This window comes from Mus caroli, unplaced genomic scaffold (assembly GCF_978045245.1).
Source record: "Mus caroli unplaced genomic scaffold, Mus_caroli_1 scaffold_19, whole genome shotgun sequence".
NCBI lineage: Eukaryota > Metazoa > Chordata > Mammalia > Rodentia > Muridae > Mus > Mus caroli.
Window position 1 is genome coordinate 51,646,904 of NW_028227274.1, and position 18,035 is coordinate 51,664,938.

Genomic DNA, 18,035 nt, shown 5'->3' on the forward strand with positions numbered 1-18,035 from the left:
AGGTCCACTTAGCAATACTGGCCTCGCGGCCGCCATCATGTTAGCACAAAAGCATCCTCCACAAAAGAAGACCGGTGAACGGACCTGTTTTAATTGTGGTAAGCCTGGACATTTCAAAAGAGATTGCAAAGCCCCAGACAAGAAAGGGGGGGTCTTGACCCTCTGCACGAGGTGTGGTAAAGGGTACCACAGAGCAGATCAATGTCGCTCAGTGCGAGATATACAGGGAAGGCTTTTGCCTCCATTAAATGTTCCTGCTCCCAATGTGTCAAAAAACGGGTCACTGGGCCCACGGTCCCAGGGCCCTCAAAGATATGGGAACCGGTTTGTCAGAACATCCGGGATGGCGGAAGAAGCGACCCAGGAAGACCCACAAGGGTGGACCTGCGCGCCGCCTCCGACCTCCTACTAATGCCCCAAATGAGTATCCAACCAGTACCTATAGAGCCAATGTCACCTTTGCCCCCTGGGACCATGGGCCTTATCCTCGGACGAGGATCACTCACCTTACGGGGCCTAGTGGTCCATCCTGGGGTTGTTGACCATCTACACTCCCCCGAAATACAGGTCTTATGTTCTAGCCCCAGGGGCGTGTTTTCTATCAGTGCAGGGGATAGGATAGCTCAATTGCTGCTCCTCCCCGACACCCTCTGGGAGGACTCCCCAGGCCCCAGTCCCAAAACGATGGGGTCGTCAGGAACTGATTCAGCCTACCTTGTTGTATCCCTGAATGAAAGGCCCAAACTCTGCCTCAAAGTAAATGGAAAAAGGTTTGAAGGTATTCTTGATACCGGGGCAGACAAAAGCATTATATCCACGCACTGGTGACCAAAAGCTTGGCCCACTACAAAATCGTCCCACTCTCTACAAGGTCTGGGATATCATTCATGCCCTGCCTTAAGCTCAATGAGTTTGACCTGGAAGGCTCCTGAGGGACAAAAGGGTAAATTCGAACCTTATGTGCTCCCGCTCCCAGTAAACCTTTGGGGGAGAGACATTATGCAACATTTGGGCCTAACCCTGTCCAATGAAAAAATCGTGTCGGAGGAAGGGTTGAACAAGGCAAAAAACATGATGCTATAATTTCACATATGCCGCTAATCTTTCTAAGAGTTTGTCCCAACAGCTGCTATATAATTGGACGTCTGATTTTGATCAAACCCTCCAGAAACTTAGATTGGCCATCGTCCAAATCAATTCCACCAGATTTGACCTCTCCTTGACCGAAGGCTTTTCGTCATGGATTTCTTCTGCTGTTTCTTATTTTAAGGAATGGGTGGGGGTGGGTTTGTTTGGAATTCTCCTTTGCTTCGGATCGGTATCTAGCTTATGGTTAATTTGCAAATTATATAAGAAAAATAATAGAGACAAAATCATGATATCCCAGGCGCTTGCTGCCTTGGAGCAGGGGCAATCTGCACAGGTATGGTTGGCGGCGCTTAAACAAAATCGATTTGCACCACTGGTCGCTGGCTGCCCGCGCTTTAGCGGGTGAGCTTCAGCAGCCCTAGAGGATTGTAGAGCAATGCATCGCACAGGTGGTCCCCCCGTCCCACCTGGGGAATATGCCGTCTAGTGGGGGTTTCCTGCCCTAGTCTTCCCCTCCTCGAAAAAATGGCAGAGGGACAGGTCGGAGCAACTTCGGGTCCCACTCAAGCCTAGTTGTTGCTTGCGGACATAGTTCTTACATCTCTGAGTAAGAGGATTCGGCCAATGTTCCCGTCCTCTCATACTGGGTGTCCAGTTGGTTTTATTAGACAAAAAAGGGGGAGATGTGGAGCGCTGCTATCTCGTAAACATCCTGTGCTGAGTCATTTCCTCAGTACTATCTCGTAAACATCCTGTGCTGAGTCATTTCCTCAATAACAACTCGTAAACATCCTGTGCTGGAAATCCCCGCCCCGGGCAGCTCCGCCTCAGGGATAGGGCAATCAGTGTTGAGCCAATCATGGCTTGCCACGTCCGAGGCAGGGAGAATTTCTTATAAAAAGGAGGGGCTCGGACTGCCTGGGGTCTCCGGTTGTGAAGCTTATGCTCTCCCTCTCAAGACGCATAAAGCTTGCTGCAGAAGAACCCTATTGTGTGTGGTGTCCTTATTCGCGGGCGAATTAGAGAACACTCACAGTATTATTCCGTTGTTAAGTCTGCACTGGCAGAGAGCTGACCAACTTTGGTATTGTTCTTACGTCTCATCAACTGCCTCAGAATTCTGTAAACATATACCTTCCTCACTTGCTGATTGGTTTAATGAAGAGCTAATGGTCAACAGCTGGGCAAGAAGGGAAGGTGGGATTTCCAGTCTGAGGGAGGGTCCCTGGGACAGAGGCAGAACATGGAGGCCAGAGGAAGCTGGATGGACTTGGACAAAGAGGAGTAACAGGCCGCAGGGCAGGACATGGACTAGGACAGTAGGGTTAATTAGGTTAGATGAGCTGCCTGGGAGGTAGCCTAAACTATAGTAAAATTAATAAGTCTTTGTGTCATTATTCTTCTGCTGGTGGGTCCAAGAAATCCCACTACATTTGGCATCAAATGTGCAGCACGAAATTCAAGCTTAGGACACTAGATTCAGGTACATACTCTAGTCCCAGTGCTGTGGAGGAAGAGACAAGCAAGACAGCAAGCCCAGCCTGCTTGATGAGCTCCAAGCTAATGAGACCTTGTTTCAAACAGTGCCAAAATGCATGCACACCTGCATAAAAAACAAATAATACCTACAAACTTGCTTCATGTCCTTTTTAGTTATTTGACTTAAATGTTTATGTATAATGATTTTCAATCACTAAATGCTAATTATAATTATAATATACAATTATTATAGAAAAATCTACCCACAACCACAACTTACATAAATTCAGTTGAAAAAAAAAAACACTTAAAACTCTTATTATTATATAAAAATGTGACTGAGTTTAATTCCTCAACTAGAAGTTTCTAATTTCTGCCTAACTATTTAGAACAGTGGTTCTCAACCTGTGGGTGGTGACCTCTTTGTGTGTGTGGGGGGGGGGTGGGGGGGGCAGCTTCAAATTATCAGAAAACAAAGGCATTTACATTATAATTCATAACAGTGGCAAAATTACAGTGATGAAGTAGCAACAAAAAATGTTATGGTTGGGGTCACCACACATGAGAAAACATATTAAAGGGTCACAGCATTAGGAAGGTTGAGAAGCACTGATGGAGAAGAAAGATTTCAACAGGCTGATACACCTAATGTCCTAAAAACCTCCAGAAATGTAACAGTGGTAAGGTCAGAATAAGATTTACTGATAAATCTTAAGAAAAATTATGGCTAGAGAAGGGACATATACTTGTAAGTTCATGTGTATTACACATTTATATTTTATAGAAAAGTCCTAGGGTACAGTTTAGATAAGACCTAATGCACAGCTGACTATGTATAATGCTACAATAAATTTTCATGTGTCTTAAACTCCAATCTTTTCTTTTCTTTTCTTTTCTTTTCTTTTCTTTTCTTTTCTTTTCTTTTCCTGCTATGGAACAAGGATGCTCTGGAAGCAGTTATATAGCCCAGGCTGGCTCCAGACTCATGATCCTCCTGACTCTGCCTCCTGAATTACAGGTACATGGGATGAACCCTAAAATGAATCAGAGTGATATTCTTTTCCCGCTGCAGCCCAGTTTTTATGAACCAGCCCGTTTCTCTTTTCCAGGCCCCGGCAGTGAGAATAACCACTCTCTACTCAGAATGAAGTTAAACAGAACCACTCCTGGAGAAGCGAGCAGAGCCGGCTGAGTGGCCCTGCTTTCCTGCTGCATCCTGCCATCCAGGCATGCTGCACCAGCTCAACGGCAGCAGTCTCCATGTGGGAAATGCAGTCGCCATGCAATGCACGCCACAGAACGCACAGGACAAGTGAGAGAGGGTCCGGACTCCATGGCCTAGGGAATCAAGACGGAGAGACACGAGTACCTCTGTTTCTGCACTGGCCAGCTGCTGCTCGCGGGTCTCCAGCTCTGTGAGGGCCTTCTGAAGTCTGCCTTCTAGAATACTGTATTCAGCTACCTAAAACACAGAAAGAGAAAAGTGATCTTCACGTTCAAGACAACACACACTTCACTAAACAGGATTTGGGAATGGGAAAGAAGCATAACATGTACCGAGGCAGACACTTCCGAGAGAGGAAGACAAGTGCGCTTCCTCATGGACATCTGCAGTGGGGGCTCCCAAGAAAGCTCGCTGTCCTACTGAGAGGTCAGGTGCTGCAGAAATCCTGTGCATCCGTTCCAGTGGCCCATTTCTTTAGGCCTATGACCTAGACTCTGACTTGGTTTGGTTTGGTTTTGTAGAGACAGAACCTCTCTTGGGAGCTCTGATTGTCCTGGAACTCACTATGTTCATCAGGCTAGCCATGAACTCCGCCCAAATGCTGGGATTAAAGGTGGATGTGCACCATCACATCCAAGCCAGGTCTGTTTTTACGAATAGAGCTCTATTTGGGATAGAAAGCTACCAGTTCGGCTTACACGCGAGGCAGAGGACTCTCCATTTCCTCTGTTAACTCATGTGTACCAGGACTTTCCAAAGCCATTTTCTACCTTCGCCATCCCCCAGGCTCTGGGACCCAGGCCCTATCCAGATCTCCTCCTTCCTAAGGCTAATGAATGCCGGGTTTGACAGTTCTCAGAAACCTACCTTTTATCCTAGTTCTGTAGAGAAAGAAAAGAGAAATTTGTCTTCACAATATCCAAGGCTCCAATAGTCTTTGTGTCCCTCCGTATCTGTTCTTCTCCAAGATCAACATACAGTGCAACTTTACACACTATGACCTCTAAATTCCTCACTGTCTCGAATCTAACTCATACTTGCTCTCATGCATGACTGCTGAGGGTCAGTCCACCAGGGACTCCCAAGTTTATATTATGAGGTTAAACCTCCCTGCACTGTCAGACATGCATACCTACTTAATGCCTGCTGAACACGTCTATTCTTTAAACACCTATCTTTTACTTTAGTGACTATTTATTATACACTAGCATATTCTGGGCAACACAAGTGGAACCTGTGTGCTGGGGGAAGATGGGCTATAAATAAACAAGTATACATCTAAGGCCTGACCTTATCAATTACAGATTTCCTTACACAGATTTCCTCTCTTTGTGGTGTCAGAGATGGAACCCAGATTTCCTTACATATACGGTTGATGTAGCCTGCTTTGGGGAAACAGGATAGCTAGCTATATGACAGACAATTGTGTGTAGGGCAGATGAAAATTTTACCAGCTATTCCAGAATGCAAAACTGGAACCAGATGTACATGGTCATTCAGGTCAACTGTCAAAGTAGAAGTCATGTATTGCTAAAAAAAATCTTCAAATGGAAACAAGAAATTGACAGAAAGGGCTCAAATGCTGTGCTCATAAAATATTATGGTGAGCTTCTCACTGAAGCTGGCTTTAAAGGACCTCTTACTGAAGGGAAGTGGTCTTTCTGACTTCATTTTACAGTAGCTTGTAAGGTTTTTTAAGACCAATCATGTATCTTAGCACTTCACAGGTTTCAAAATGTTTTCAGAATAAAGCACTTTAAGACAAATAGTTTTTAAAATGTACTTGGGATTGAAGAACTGGCAACTCTCCATCTGCCTTCAATGTGGGGAGTAAACGCACGGGGGCATTCAAATCTACTGGCTTTTATCTTCAATTTCCTCTCTTTGTGGTGGAACCCAGGATGCTGTGTCCCTGCTAAGTAGGTGCTCTAACACAGCCAGCCATGTCTCAGCCAGATTTCTGAAGAGTTACTAAGTAGCCATGGGCTCATAAGTTCAAGCTCACATGCTAGAAATGGTAGTATCCATGGAAACCAATAAAAAACATCAACTAAAAAAGTCTCTATCACTAAGATAAGAGCAAACCCAAACGTACTTGGTGAGGGTCTCCTGTCCTGTTTTGCAGTGCTGAGGGCTGAACCTGTGGCCACATGTCTGCCGGGCATGCATGCCTACCACTGTGCTACATCCTAGTTTTGGTAGGGTTGGTTTTTTTATTTTTTAACTTTTAACCTCATGACATTGAAACAACTTCTTTGGGAAAGCAAGGGCACAAACTGGATCTGTCCCACTGTAGTAATTTTATTAAATTTCTCAAATTAGTTCATCATTTAAAGAACAATAGCATGAGAAGAACTGGTCCAAGGAGGAACTCAGCTTCTCTCAAAGTGAAAACTTCAACACGTTAACCCTGCCCTCAGTAATATTCAACATGTTGAGTTCTGTCCACATTACTATTATATAAAGCTCAGCCAGGCAGAGGTGGCACACGCCTTTCATCCCAACGCTTGGGAGGCAGAGGCAGGCTGATCTCTGAGTTCAAAGCCAGCCTGGTCTACAGAGTGAGTTCCAGGACAGCCAGGGCTATACAGAGAAACCCTGTCTCGAAAAACAAAACAAAACAACCCCCAACTTATTATATCAAGCTCCAATAGTAAACGAGGACAGTACTTAAGATGTGTGTGTGCCCATCTAAATGGACATTTCTTAGGAATGGAGACTTAAAGTGTCCTTTTCTCTTGGCTTAGTTCAAAGTGCACTAGGTATTCAAATCTTGTCTTTTGTGCAAAGAACTAAAAAGTGTACTCCTTCCAAACTCTGTGATGCAGCGTGAGAAGCTCCTGCCACAGGGACTCTCCCTTCCTCTCTTGGTTTTTAAACAAGCTTTTCTTTACCTTTTTCTTCACTAGTGACTCTCTTTCCCGGTCCCTTTTTTTCCACTCTTCTGCAAGAGCTTGCATGTGAGCCAGTTCTTTTTGCTTCAGCTGTAAAAAAAAAAAAAAAAAAAAAAATAGTCATGTAAAAATGACAAATATTTCAAATGAGCAAAAGAACTTTAGTTTAAGAACTAATACTGATTACCAATATCTTTAAAGTATTCTGTTTTATTTTTATATCGTGTATTTTATTTATTTTATGAATATGAGTACACTGTCACTATCTTCAGACACAACAGAAGATCTCTTTACAGATGCTTGTGAGCCACCATGTGGTTACTGGGAATTGAACTCGGGACCCCAGGAAGAAGAGTCAAGTCTCTTAACTGTTGAGCCATCTCTCCAGCCCTTTATATCGTGTGTGTGTGTGTATTTATGATCTATTTGCATGTTTCTCTCTACCTGGTGCCCAAAAGAAGCCAGAAGAGGGCATCAGGTCCCATGGGACTAGAGTTACAGAGCCTCTGTGCTGGCTAGTCAACTTGACCCAAGCTGAAGTCACCTGACAGAAGGGGATTCAATTAGGAAAATGCCTTCATAAGATGGGGCTGTAGGCCAGCCTGTGAGTCATTAATCAATGCCTGATGTGATGGAGGAGGGCTCAGCCCACTGTGGGCAGTGCCATCCTTGGAGAGTAGTCCTGCATTATATAAAAGAGCATGCTGAGCAAGCTGGTAAGCAGCATCCCTCCACGGCCTCTACATCAGCTCCTGTCTCTAGGTTCCTGTCTGCCTGAGTTCCTGTCCTGATTTCCTTCAATGATAAATGGTGATGTGAAAGTGAAAGCCAAATAAACCCTTTTCTAATCCCGTTGCTTTTGGTCATGGTGTTTCATCACAGCAAGAGTAACCCTAAGTAGGGCAGTCTCTACTTGGGTGCCAATCCAGGTCCTCTGAAAGAGCTGCCAACATCTAAACTGCTAAGCCATCTCACCACACCCAAAACCTTTAAGTTTACTTTTAAATCTTATGTGTAAGAGTGGTTTGCCTGGTTATATGTGTGTGCCTGGCACCCTTGGAGACCATAAAACATCAGATCCCCAGGAAATGGAGTTATGGATGGTTGTAGAAATGCCACATGGGCGCTCTTATTGTCATCTATCCAGTCCCTTCTATTTAATTTTTTCAAATAACAGACAGACAGACAGATAAAATGGAGCTTGGGTCACCACATATAGTGGCACACCTATAATTCCAGCACTTGAAAAGCCATCCTTGACCTACTTAGTAAGGTCAGCCTGGCCTGTGGGAGACGCTCTTACAACTCAAAAGTAGAGGTCAGCGACCTAACTCAGCATGAAGCTGCTTGCTGTCAAGCCAAGACCTGAAACTGTTACTCACGACCAACACAGCAGTAGAGAACCAATTCAGAAGCTCACATCCCTTCACAAGTGCATGCACGCACACACAAAATGTAATTTTAAAAAACTTGAGCATAAAAAAGGAACTTTCTTGAGTGAACTAATCCCTTTTGAGTATTATTCTGCAAACATCAAAACTAGTAGTGAGTTCTGGTCTCTAACTCACCTGCTTGAGACTCATGACAGTAGTCTCAGGAAACAAGGAGAATAAGTGCCTGAGATTAGAAACGTTATAAGCCCGGCATGGCAGTACGAGCCTTTAATCCCAGCACCTGGGAGACAGACAGGCACATCTCTGAGTAGGAGGCTAGCCAGGTCTACAAAGTAAGTTCCAGGCCAGCCAGGAGTACGGAGTTTATCACAAAGCAAAACAAAAACCCAAATCCACCTCATCATTAATTTTTTCCAACAATAATGGTCAAATTCAGGGAAATCTTTCTGAGTAGTAGCTATGAAACTGCATATCTCAAGTAGTTTTATGTTTTAAAATCCTGCTTTTCTCTGAGGAAGGCTCTGTGGCGACGGAGGGAGGGCTCGCCATTAAGAGCTCAGACTGCCCCTGTAGCAGTCCCAGCTTTGGTTCCCGGCAGCCACATTAGACTCCTCAGGACCACAACTACAGCTCCTGGGATCCAATGCTCTTCTCAGCTTCCTGGCAGCTCCACACTTGTGTGCACATCCCAACGCATAAGCATACACATAACTAAAAAATAAATCTCAAAAGGATTTTGTTGATAGTCAAACTGTAGACATCATAGAGAGAAGACACAGTTGTAGAGAAGGAGAAAATAAACTCTGTGGTAAAGCAGAGATTTTAGAGTACAATGTCAATCTACCTGACTTTCAAATATGTCTTCCTGCATCTCTTTCCACATCTCTAGCTCGAGGGCAGCCTTGTACTCTAAGGTCTCTCTGGGTTCCACCTGGATCTCAGAAGGGCAGGGAGCGGGAGGAGGCGAAGATGGCTTCTGATCCACAGCAGGCACACCCTACGACGTGAAAGAAAAGTGAAGGGGACACACCCATAAACACCTTAGCACACTCCTGGGTCGGGAATTGTAACTACATTTACCTGAGATGACTCCGATACAAAGATCTCACGCATTTTCACTAGGCCATAGTCTTCCAGAGTCATTGTGTAAGAAAGGTCTAATATCCTGTTATTTGACCTACAAATGAAATGGGAATTATCGTAAAGTTCATGGAAACTTGTATTTCCTTCCACTACCCTGTCTGTAGTATCTGCCTGCCTCTCCTCCTGAGTGCTGGGATTAAAGGCATGCGCCACCACGCCCGGCTCCAAAGCTCCAACTGAGCCAGCCTCCATGGGCCTCAGGAGTTTTCAAGTGTGTGCTTATTGACCAACACAGCACCTTAATACTTATACTTACTAAAACGTACCTAAATAGCTGTGCATTTGTTCCAAAAATAAAGTCACACAGCCCACATAATTATTGCTAATGAATATTTAGTAGCTCTGGCTGGCCTGGAACTTGCTATGTAGACCAGGCTAGCCTTAAACTCACAGAGATCTGCCTCTGCCTCTTGAGTGCATGCTGGACACTTCGATACTCTCTCCTCTGCTGCAGATGTACAAGTGTGCACACTGACTGTCACCTTCTCTTGTTTGAATAAGGCCTGAGGTCTCAAGTCATACGCATTCATTTTCAAATGTGTGCATTTTTTTCTTTGTTTCGTTTTGTTGAGGGAACCAGGGCATTATGCTTGTCAGGCAACAGTTCTGCCACTGAATTCCCTTCAGCACAATACTGTGATTTTTACTACCTCTACAACACACTGATGAATTTATATAGTGAAATATACTCAGCAGCCTTGCTACTCTTGGTTATTTAAGTTATTCAAAACTTGTCTACTTTCCTGGAATGGATATGCACACATGTTAACCTTCTCCTGGACACAGACAGTGCTTCAAGACAATCCAGGAAAGCAAGGTAATCAGATGCTACTTTGGTCATAATTAGCATCTTCTGTACCACAGAGCTCTATTACTTATTAAGTAACAAAAACTGAAATATTCAAGAAAAAAAATAGTGCTGTCTAGCCCAAAAACACCCGTTTAAAACCTGACTTTAATAAACAGATCTTATATGGCTAACTGCTCCTTAGTTAGCCAAATGCACGTTCTTTTTCTTAAAGTTTTTATGTACAATGAAGACCCTGGGCCATCGGGTGGTCCCCTAGGTAAAGACACTTGCTACCAAGCCTGGTGACATGAACCGGATCCCTGAAATCTAGAAGAAGAAACCCAACCCCACAAGTTGTCTTCTGACCTCCATGTGTGCCACAGCACCCACAAAACTAAGGGGAAAATGTTCTAGATGAAGCACTATTATGTTAAAGAAAAGCTGTTGAGCACATCTCAAAGCTCCCATTCAGGTAAATCTAAACTGCCTACAAAGCAGAGCACTGAGAATAATTAGAGAAGCATTGAAATAGCTTCAACTGCTCATGACTAATACAGTCATGTTAGTCACTAGTATATAATCATGCATTCTACTGGTGACAACAGACAACAATGCCAAGCTTTAAAAGAGTTTCTTTTCCCGAACAAGAATGGAAATAAAGTGAGCTCTCTGCTCCCCAGACAGCTGACCTCCAGGCACTGCTGCACAAACTCAAGGGAAGGGAGGTCCTCGAAACCCTTCCAGCCTCTGCGTGGGAGCAAGGAGGACGGTTCCAGAGGCACTTTTAAATCTCAGAGGTTTGCTGAATCTTTTTTTTCTACATTCTCACTAGTTTTTTTTTTTTTTAAAGAATAAATGGTCTATAATATTAATTTGAATCTAATTTTTTATTGTTAATTTTAAAAAGGGAAACATTTTCACTGTAGCAATAAAGTTCAAGTAAAAGAAACAATATTACTTTTTCTAGTTTACTGTTTACTTCTATGATAACACAATGATCCACAGCAGCTTGAGAGGTGAGTGTTTGTCTGATAAACCAGGGCAGGAACTCAAGCAGGAAGGGAAGACAATACCATGGAGGGATACTGCTTATTGGATTTTTCTGGCTCATGCTCAACTAGCCTTTTTATAACTCTAGACCCATCGGCCTAGGGGATGGTACTACCCATCGTAGGCTGAACCCTCTTACATCAGCTAGCAATTATGACAATGGCACATAGTCATGCTGACAGACTTATGTGACCAAGGTCATACTTGATTTCAGAGTCCTTCTTCCCATCTGACTTTAGGTTATGTTAAGCTGACATATTTGTAAGTGCTGGTGACTAAACCTAGTGATTGTGCGTGCTAGACAAGTGTTTTACCACTGCTATATCCCAAGCCACTAATAATCTAACTTCAAAACTGCCACTGAAGGCTGCCATTTATAACACTCTCATTCTTTAAATTTCAGGCAAATTTTAAAATATTTTTCAAGTGGAAAAAAAATCACATCGTTCCTAATGAAAAATAACACAAAATACATGATAAGCTCAAGTTAGAATAATATAATCAAACAGCAGATCCTAAAGGCTGGGCTAGAGCTCTGCGGCAGAACCCCTGTCCAACACACACAAAGCCTAGGGTAAGAACCCCCAGGGCTACAAAAATAAAAATAAAAAAATATAAAACAAGACAAAAAAAGCAAAACCAATAGCAAATAACAGCTCCTTAATTATAAGATCATCAAACTAAGGGGCTGTAGAAATGGCTCAGCTGTCAAGAGAACTTGCATCTCTTATAAGACCCAAGTTTGGTTCCCAGCACCCAGATCAGGTAGCTCACAAGGGCCTGTAACTCCAGATCTAAGGAATTTGAATGCCGTCCCATCTTCACATGTGATACACATACATATATAATCAGATTCACACACAAATTTTGTAAAAATTGCCAGCCTAGGGGCAGTGAGATGGCTCAGCGATGCATTTATACACAGAGATGCCTGACAACCCGAGTCTAATTCCTATCTCCCACAGGTGGCAGGAGAGAATCGACTCCCTAAGAGTTACTGTCCTCTGACCTCTACACACACACACACAATTTTGTGCTCCCCCTCTCACAAAATGTAAACAAATAAATAATAAAATTTATAATTATCAGGCTAAAGGTGGACAGATACTTCTATACTTCGCAGTCTGAACAAGAATCATGACATTGTAGCAACATTCTTATACTTTTCTAAGTAAATGGATATCAAATAGCTAATAAATTATAATAAACCCACCCCCAGGTCAGTGAAAATCCACCAGCAAGAGGACATGAGGGACTGAGGCTGTGGCACCTGAGTGAGGCTCCTTCCAGGGGTAGGGGAGGAAGCACTGTGGTGTGAGGCTTACCCCTGGGCTGCGATCACAGGCACGCTCTCACTGTACGTCTGCCGCCAGCACTGCTCACCATTAGCACCTAAAAACCGGGTCTTTTCTGAAGACAAGATATTAGAAAGCTGGATTCTTGCAACCCCAAGGAGTAAGTCTTTACTCATTTTATCCTTGTGCCATAACTCCACCAGCAGAGGAATCCTGAGGAGAGAAACCATGGTCACAGTTAGCAAGCCTGAAGCAGTCCTTTCCAAACAACAGACACTTTGCTACCTGGGAAGTTATCTAACACAAGAGCTACGCTCAGCATCCCAGGGAACACATCTGAAGCACTGTGTGTCTTCTGTCTCTAAGCAGCAAAAAGAGCTCCCTGAACACTGATCTCACAAGTCATCACAGACTCTCGAGCCAGCCGCCACTCTTCCTTTAAGAACCTCTAAGTTTAGGGTATGTATGATACTCTCAGAAAAGCAGATTTCACAGGCCAATTTTCCTTGAAAAACCTATTTCCCATAACTAGACTGAAATAAAAGTGAGGAAAACATACAACATTTGGTGGCACTGAGCAAAATGAAATAGTCTTCCTCCCTTCTTGTTCCTCGGACTGCCTTAACATGTTTCTAACGCCTATGCTGGGGTTTACAGAGACCATGTGAAGCCCTGCACCAGGGTGGACAGGACTGACATCAGTGAACTAAGGTCTTGCTTTCAAGATGCTTCTGCGGGCTATATATAAATACATATCATAAATTCTTGCTGCAAAGGAATCTCATTTGCAAGGGACTGTATGTTACCGTAGGAAAGTGTCCTGGAGCTGGTGAGGCACAGTTGCAAAATCAAATGCACAGTAAGACTGAGGAAGAAAAACCTCCATGTTTTTCCGAACTTCTACGGGAGGGTTAGTCATAATAGGAGCTGCACTGCCGAAGAATGGGTAGGAGTACCTACAACACAGGACACAAGGCTCATGGTACACGCAAGAGCCGACACAGAAGGCCAGATGGTTTTAAACAGCATACAATAAATTATGAGCATATACAATTTTTAAGATAAAGTAGAAATCCTGGACTATGACGTGTTTAGAAGCATATTCAGGAACAAGCAATTTCTGCGATCTAGCACATTCAAGAAATGCTTGATATATTTAACTATAGATCCTAGTGTCCTTCATACAGTAGTGGACTGATATTTATGGGCTAAAAGGCCCTTAAACAATGCCAAAAGGACACATTTATAGTTGTTTGTCTTTGAACAGCAAATCAGCAAATCAAAATATAAATAATACAAATATATTATGCATACACCAAGTGAGTGACACACACAATTTCATCTTTTCTTCATAAAAAAAAAAAAATCACACTAGATTAAACGTAAGAAGCCTAACTGCTTTTACTTTAAATTTTAATTTATAAATTTAGTGTAAACTAAATTTAAACACAAACTTATATTGTAATGCTTGCTTAAATTTCGTCTTGTATTTTGTTACTCATATATGAAACTATAATCAAACAAACTCAACTAGTAAAAAACTGTTCTTCCTACAAAAAAATATATCCTGTATATCACACCAATCCTATGTAATTACTCACCCACTGAAGCGAGGTATCTCAACGTTCATGCCCTACAATTTCAACTCCTACCATCCTACTACAGCATTCAGCAATTAAAAGAGAAATATCCAAATAGATCTGCAGGTTATATTTATTTTCAAATACCAGTCTTCCCTCATAAATTTCATTACAGAGTTGTGTATGTAGAGCATAATGATATAAAGTTGGTCAAACAGAACAAATGCCAATGCCCCCTGCACCCTCCCCCCAAACAAAAGGCTGGGCAGTGGTGGCACACATCTTTAACTCCAGCACTTAGGAGGCAGAGGCAAGCGGATCTCTGAGTTCGAGGCCAGCCTGGTCTACAGAGTGAGTTCCAGGACAGCCAAGGCTACACAGAGAAACCCTGTCTCAAAAAAATAAAAATAAATAAAATAAAAATAAAAAACAAAAAACAAACAAACAAAAAAACCAAACCAAAACAGGACAAATGGTCAGTACTCTAAAAAGTGCTTCCAATGAGTCCACCACCAACCCAGCATGGGGAGATTTCCCATGTTAAGTGCCCACAGGTCAGGAGCATGTATTTCCTGCTTAGAATATTATTTCCCTCTTTCTTTACCAAGTGAATTACTATTGACCTTCATTCAGGTATAGATTCATGTCTAAATCTGTCATCCTCCTAAACCGATTGGTTCATTTCTCTTATAAACCCTAATACCAGATATAATTGGTATAATGTCAGTATTGGTATAATATGGGCACTTAACCATTGAACAGATGGTCCTGATAGCAAGAAGCAAAACAGGAAAGTGAGAATTAGTTCTCCCTCTCAGAGTATCTGATCTGAGGTCGGACCTAGCTGCATGCTCTTGCTTCTCTTTGGGTGTACTAAGACCACACTCTGCTACAGCAGCAAAAATCTAAAGGCCGTGAAGGGGTGAAAAGACAAAAGAACAAAGAGAAGAGAACCTGTAAGTAACAACTCAGTCTCTAAAATCGAGGACTCAAACCCTTTGAGGAAAGCTGCACTCCTAAGATCCTCTCTCCCAGCGGCTCAAGCAGAGCACCTTAGTATTAACCACAAGCACTTTGATGTCTACTCAGAGCTGAGCAGAGAAGGGAAGATGCATCCCTGGCCATACCCAGGGCAAGGTCTCTGCTTCTGTGAATGGCTCACGCCCACATGTGGGAGATGCGCACCTTCTACCACAGTCTGCGATGTCTACAATCATGCAGTATTAAAACAGACTGTGGTAGAAAGCCATTTAACTGATTATATGAAGTCATTCCTTCTATTGCAATCTCATTTCAAGTTCATTAAGCATGGTTTTTATACTTGCAACTATAAAATGTAGGTGTTAGGAATATAGTATCCACTGTAATACAGTCTTACAGAAAAATTAGATACAAAACCATGATTTTGACTTGTAGTCCCTCTCCTATAGAAAAACAAGCAACTAAACCATCTTAACATTACATCTTAAATGGCGTCATCAATAAATGATTCTAACTGTTATACCAGAATAGACAGCTTCCTAGTCTCCTATTCCCAGAGCTAGAGCTACCCTGGATCCAACTTAGTCATTAGGACAGTCCAGCCTTTTAGGCCGCTGGTTTCACAGCAGTGACATTTCCTTAGGTGACCTCGCTAGACAAGAAGGGCAATTTTCCCAGAACAGAATCCCACCATACCTCAATATGCAGTTGACTGGAAAACTGAGCTCCAAGTCATGGACGCTTCTTAAGTCTACTGAGAAGCAGAAGTGGTGTGACGCCGCTGGAACAGCAATCTTCTGTCCTGATGTCACCACTTCTGACGCACCACAGGTGGCCTCTGGCTGGGCCAGCGAAGCAGGTACAGAACCAATGCCTAAACATTAAACACAATGAATGGTCTCATCGCCTGGGCCTTGAAGCACAGTCTGACAGATCTGCTTTATGAACACAGGAACTGAGTCTACCTTGAGCATTTTAAACAGTGGTTTGTTCTAACTTGCCTAATTCCCACTCTAGAACTGTATAAAGAAAAGGTTTCCTGCGAGGCATGGTAGACTGCTCCTTGAATTCCAGCTAAGGCAGGAGGATTACACGTCTAAAGTCAACCTGGGTTACGCAGTAGAACAGTGAGGCAACAATGTCTGACCAGAGCGCGCCAGGCAGTAGCTTCACTCTGAGAGATGCCTGCGCATGGCTGATCATTTGAATGGCTTAGGATTTACTGTAGATATAATTTTAACACTTTAATAAACTAAATGTAGTTGTCTGCCCATATAAAATAGGTCAATACAAGTTACATCTTAGGAAGACAAGACATGGTAGTCCAATCCTAATGTGGGCCAGAGATGGCTAGTGACTAAGTCCTACAGCTACTCAGTGATGGAGTGAACTTGGGCTGCAGACATCTGACTCCTAGTCTACACTGCCCACTGTCTACACTACTGGCTCTTAACTACAGAGCCTCAGCAGTGAATGGGGCATGTGTGAAAGTGGGTGCATTCGGGGCTCAGAGGGCTCAGAGGTGACTCAGAGCACACACTGTCTTTGCACAGACCGAACTCCGGCTCCCAGTGCCCACTCCCAAGTCCTGTAACTCCAAAGAGATGTGATGCCTCTGACTTCCCTGGGTACCTGCATTCAGGTATTGACACGCACACACAGACACACACACACATACACAAGCTACACAAAAATAATAACTCTTTAAAGACACTAGAAACTTACATTACCAAACTTTCTTATTACAAAATTTACTACAGGAAGCAGTTAATGGCTCTATTTTTAAAAATTTCAGTGTAAAAAAAATCTATTTGAAAGATACATCTTTCATTTCTTTTGACTAGGCTACTTTGAATATGAAAGTACAATGAGGATTTCTCTTACCAAGCCCTTATTAAAAACTTACCAGGCTGAAGTGACATTAAGTTGGAAGTTTTATACCCCCACATATTTCTGAGTCCCAAATGAAGCCTGTGGTTTTCCTCAAGCTTCTCACAGATGTTCTCAGACAGGAAGTGACTGTAGACCCCGCTCCCTGCGTGTGAGTCACTGTAGACCCCACTCCACTGCGTGTAGCGAAAAGCACGCCTTACCCTTCACAGTCAGCTTTGGGTCCTTGTCATACTGCAGGCTCTCCACTTCACTTTCTGTTGCATCGTCCTTGGTTGGAGGCGTCTGGTTTGGAGGCGGGGGCGGGGCAGGGGACTCCCTTGGTGATTTTGGCCCAGTGAGTGTCTTCTCCTTTATGGGGGTTAAAACTCTCTTCTGTGAATGCACTGCCTCATGTCCATTCTGGGTCTTTAATTCAATTAAAGACTAAAAACAATTTTTAAAAATAAAGTGTAATTTGCAAAATACTTTCCTTCATAATTAAGCAAAAAACTTGGCGTTGCTTTTTAGAAAGTACACGCTTCCTTTCCCAGTCTGGATATTCCTAGTCTATTTTTCTTCATAATTTGCAAATTTCCTTAAAGCATCTAGGACCAGAAAAAGGAAGATGAACAGGAAGGAAAATACAGTATCCAGAGCTGAATACCAAAATGCATCCTAACAGCTAAGAAGGGGTATCTGAGAAAAGAGGCGAGGCCTGACATGCTAGGGTTAGGACCTCGGAACCAGGACAGGGCAATGGTAGCAAGTCCAGACATCAGGTGTGGCAGTCTTCCACAGCCTTGTCCCACTCCCTCTCCACCCAGTCTGCTCTTTCCATGTGCGGACTCTTTAAACTCTCATTTCAGTTTTCCTATCTTTAGTTTGTAACCTACATAGAAATCCTTTGAACGAATAAGATAGTTGTTAATAAAGCTAAACATTAATAATAATAGTAATAATGGGAGGAGGAGGGGAGGAGGAGGAGGAAGAGGAGGAGGAGGAAGGGAAGAAGGAAGAGGAGGAGAAGAACAAATGGCCAAGGAGAGAAGGAAGCACTAATGCACCAAGAACCATGCTTTAGCTGAGTTGTACCTGGCAAAAAGAGACAGCGCTACTGCAGACTCCAAACCATCTGTCCTCTCTCACCAGCTGCCTTTTGGCACCATAAATAGCTATGAGTTGGGAGCAGGAAAACACAGTTTTCACTGCAGAAGGCTGCCCCAAAGGCCAAGGCCCAACGCAC

At 43.2% G+C, this 18,035-nt stretch overlaps 1 protein-coding gene across 2 annotated transcripts in view; it reads right to left on the minus strand.

Annotated features, from left to right (window-relative positions):
* The window catches only part of Cep120 (centrosomal protein 120), a 65,285-nt gene that overhangs the window by 27,335 nt on the left and 19,915 nt on the right, over nucleotides 1-18,035 (minus strand). For both annotated transcript variants that reach the window (XM_085833691.1, XM_021150632.3), the window contains exons 9-16: nucleotides 17,014-17,236; nucleotides 15,617-15,794; nucleotides 13,166-13,315; nucleotides 12,390-12,572; nucleotides 9,162-9,258; nucleotides 8,926-9,078; nucleotides 6,688-6,777; nucleotides 3,938-4,030 (exon numbers count right to left, since the gene is read on the minus strand). In XM_085833691.1, the coding sequence (XP_085689817.1) occupies nucleotides 3,938-4,030; nucleotides 6,688-6,777; nucleotides 8,926-9,078; nucleotides 9,162-9,258; nucleotides 12,390-12,572; nucleotides 13,166-13,315; nucleotides 15,617-15,794; nucleotides 17,014-17,236 (1,167 nt within the window). The remainder of the gene's footprint in view (nucleotides 1-3,937; nucleotides 4,031-6,687; nucleotides 6,778-8,925; nucleotides 9,079-9,161; nucleotides 9,259-12,389; nucleotides 12,573-13,165; nucleotides 13,316-15,616; nucleotides 15,795-17,013; nucleotides 17,237-18,035) is intronic.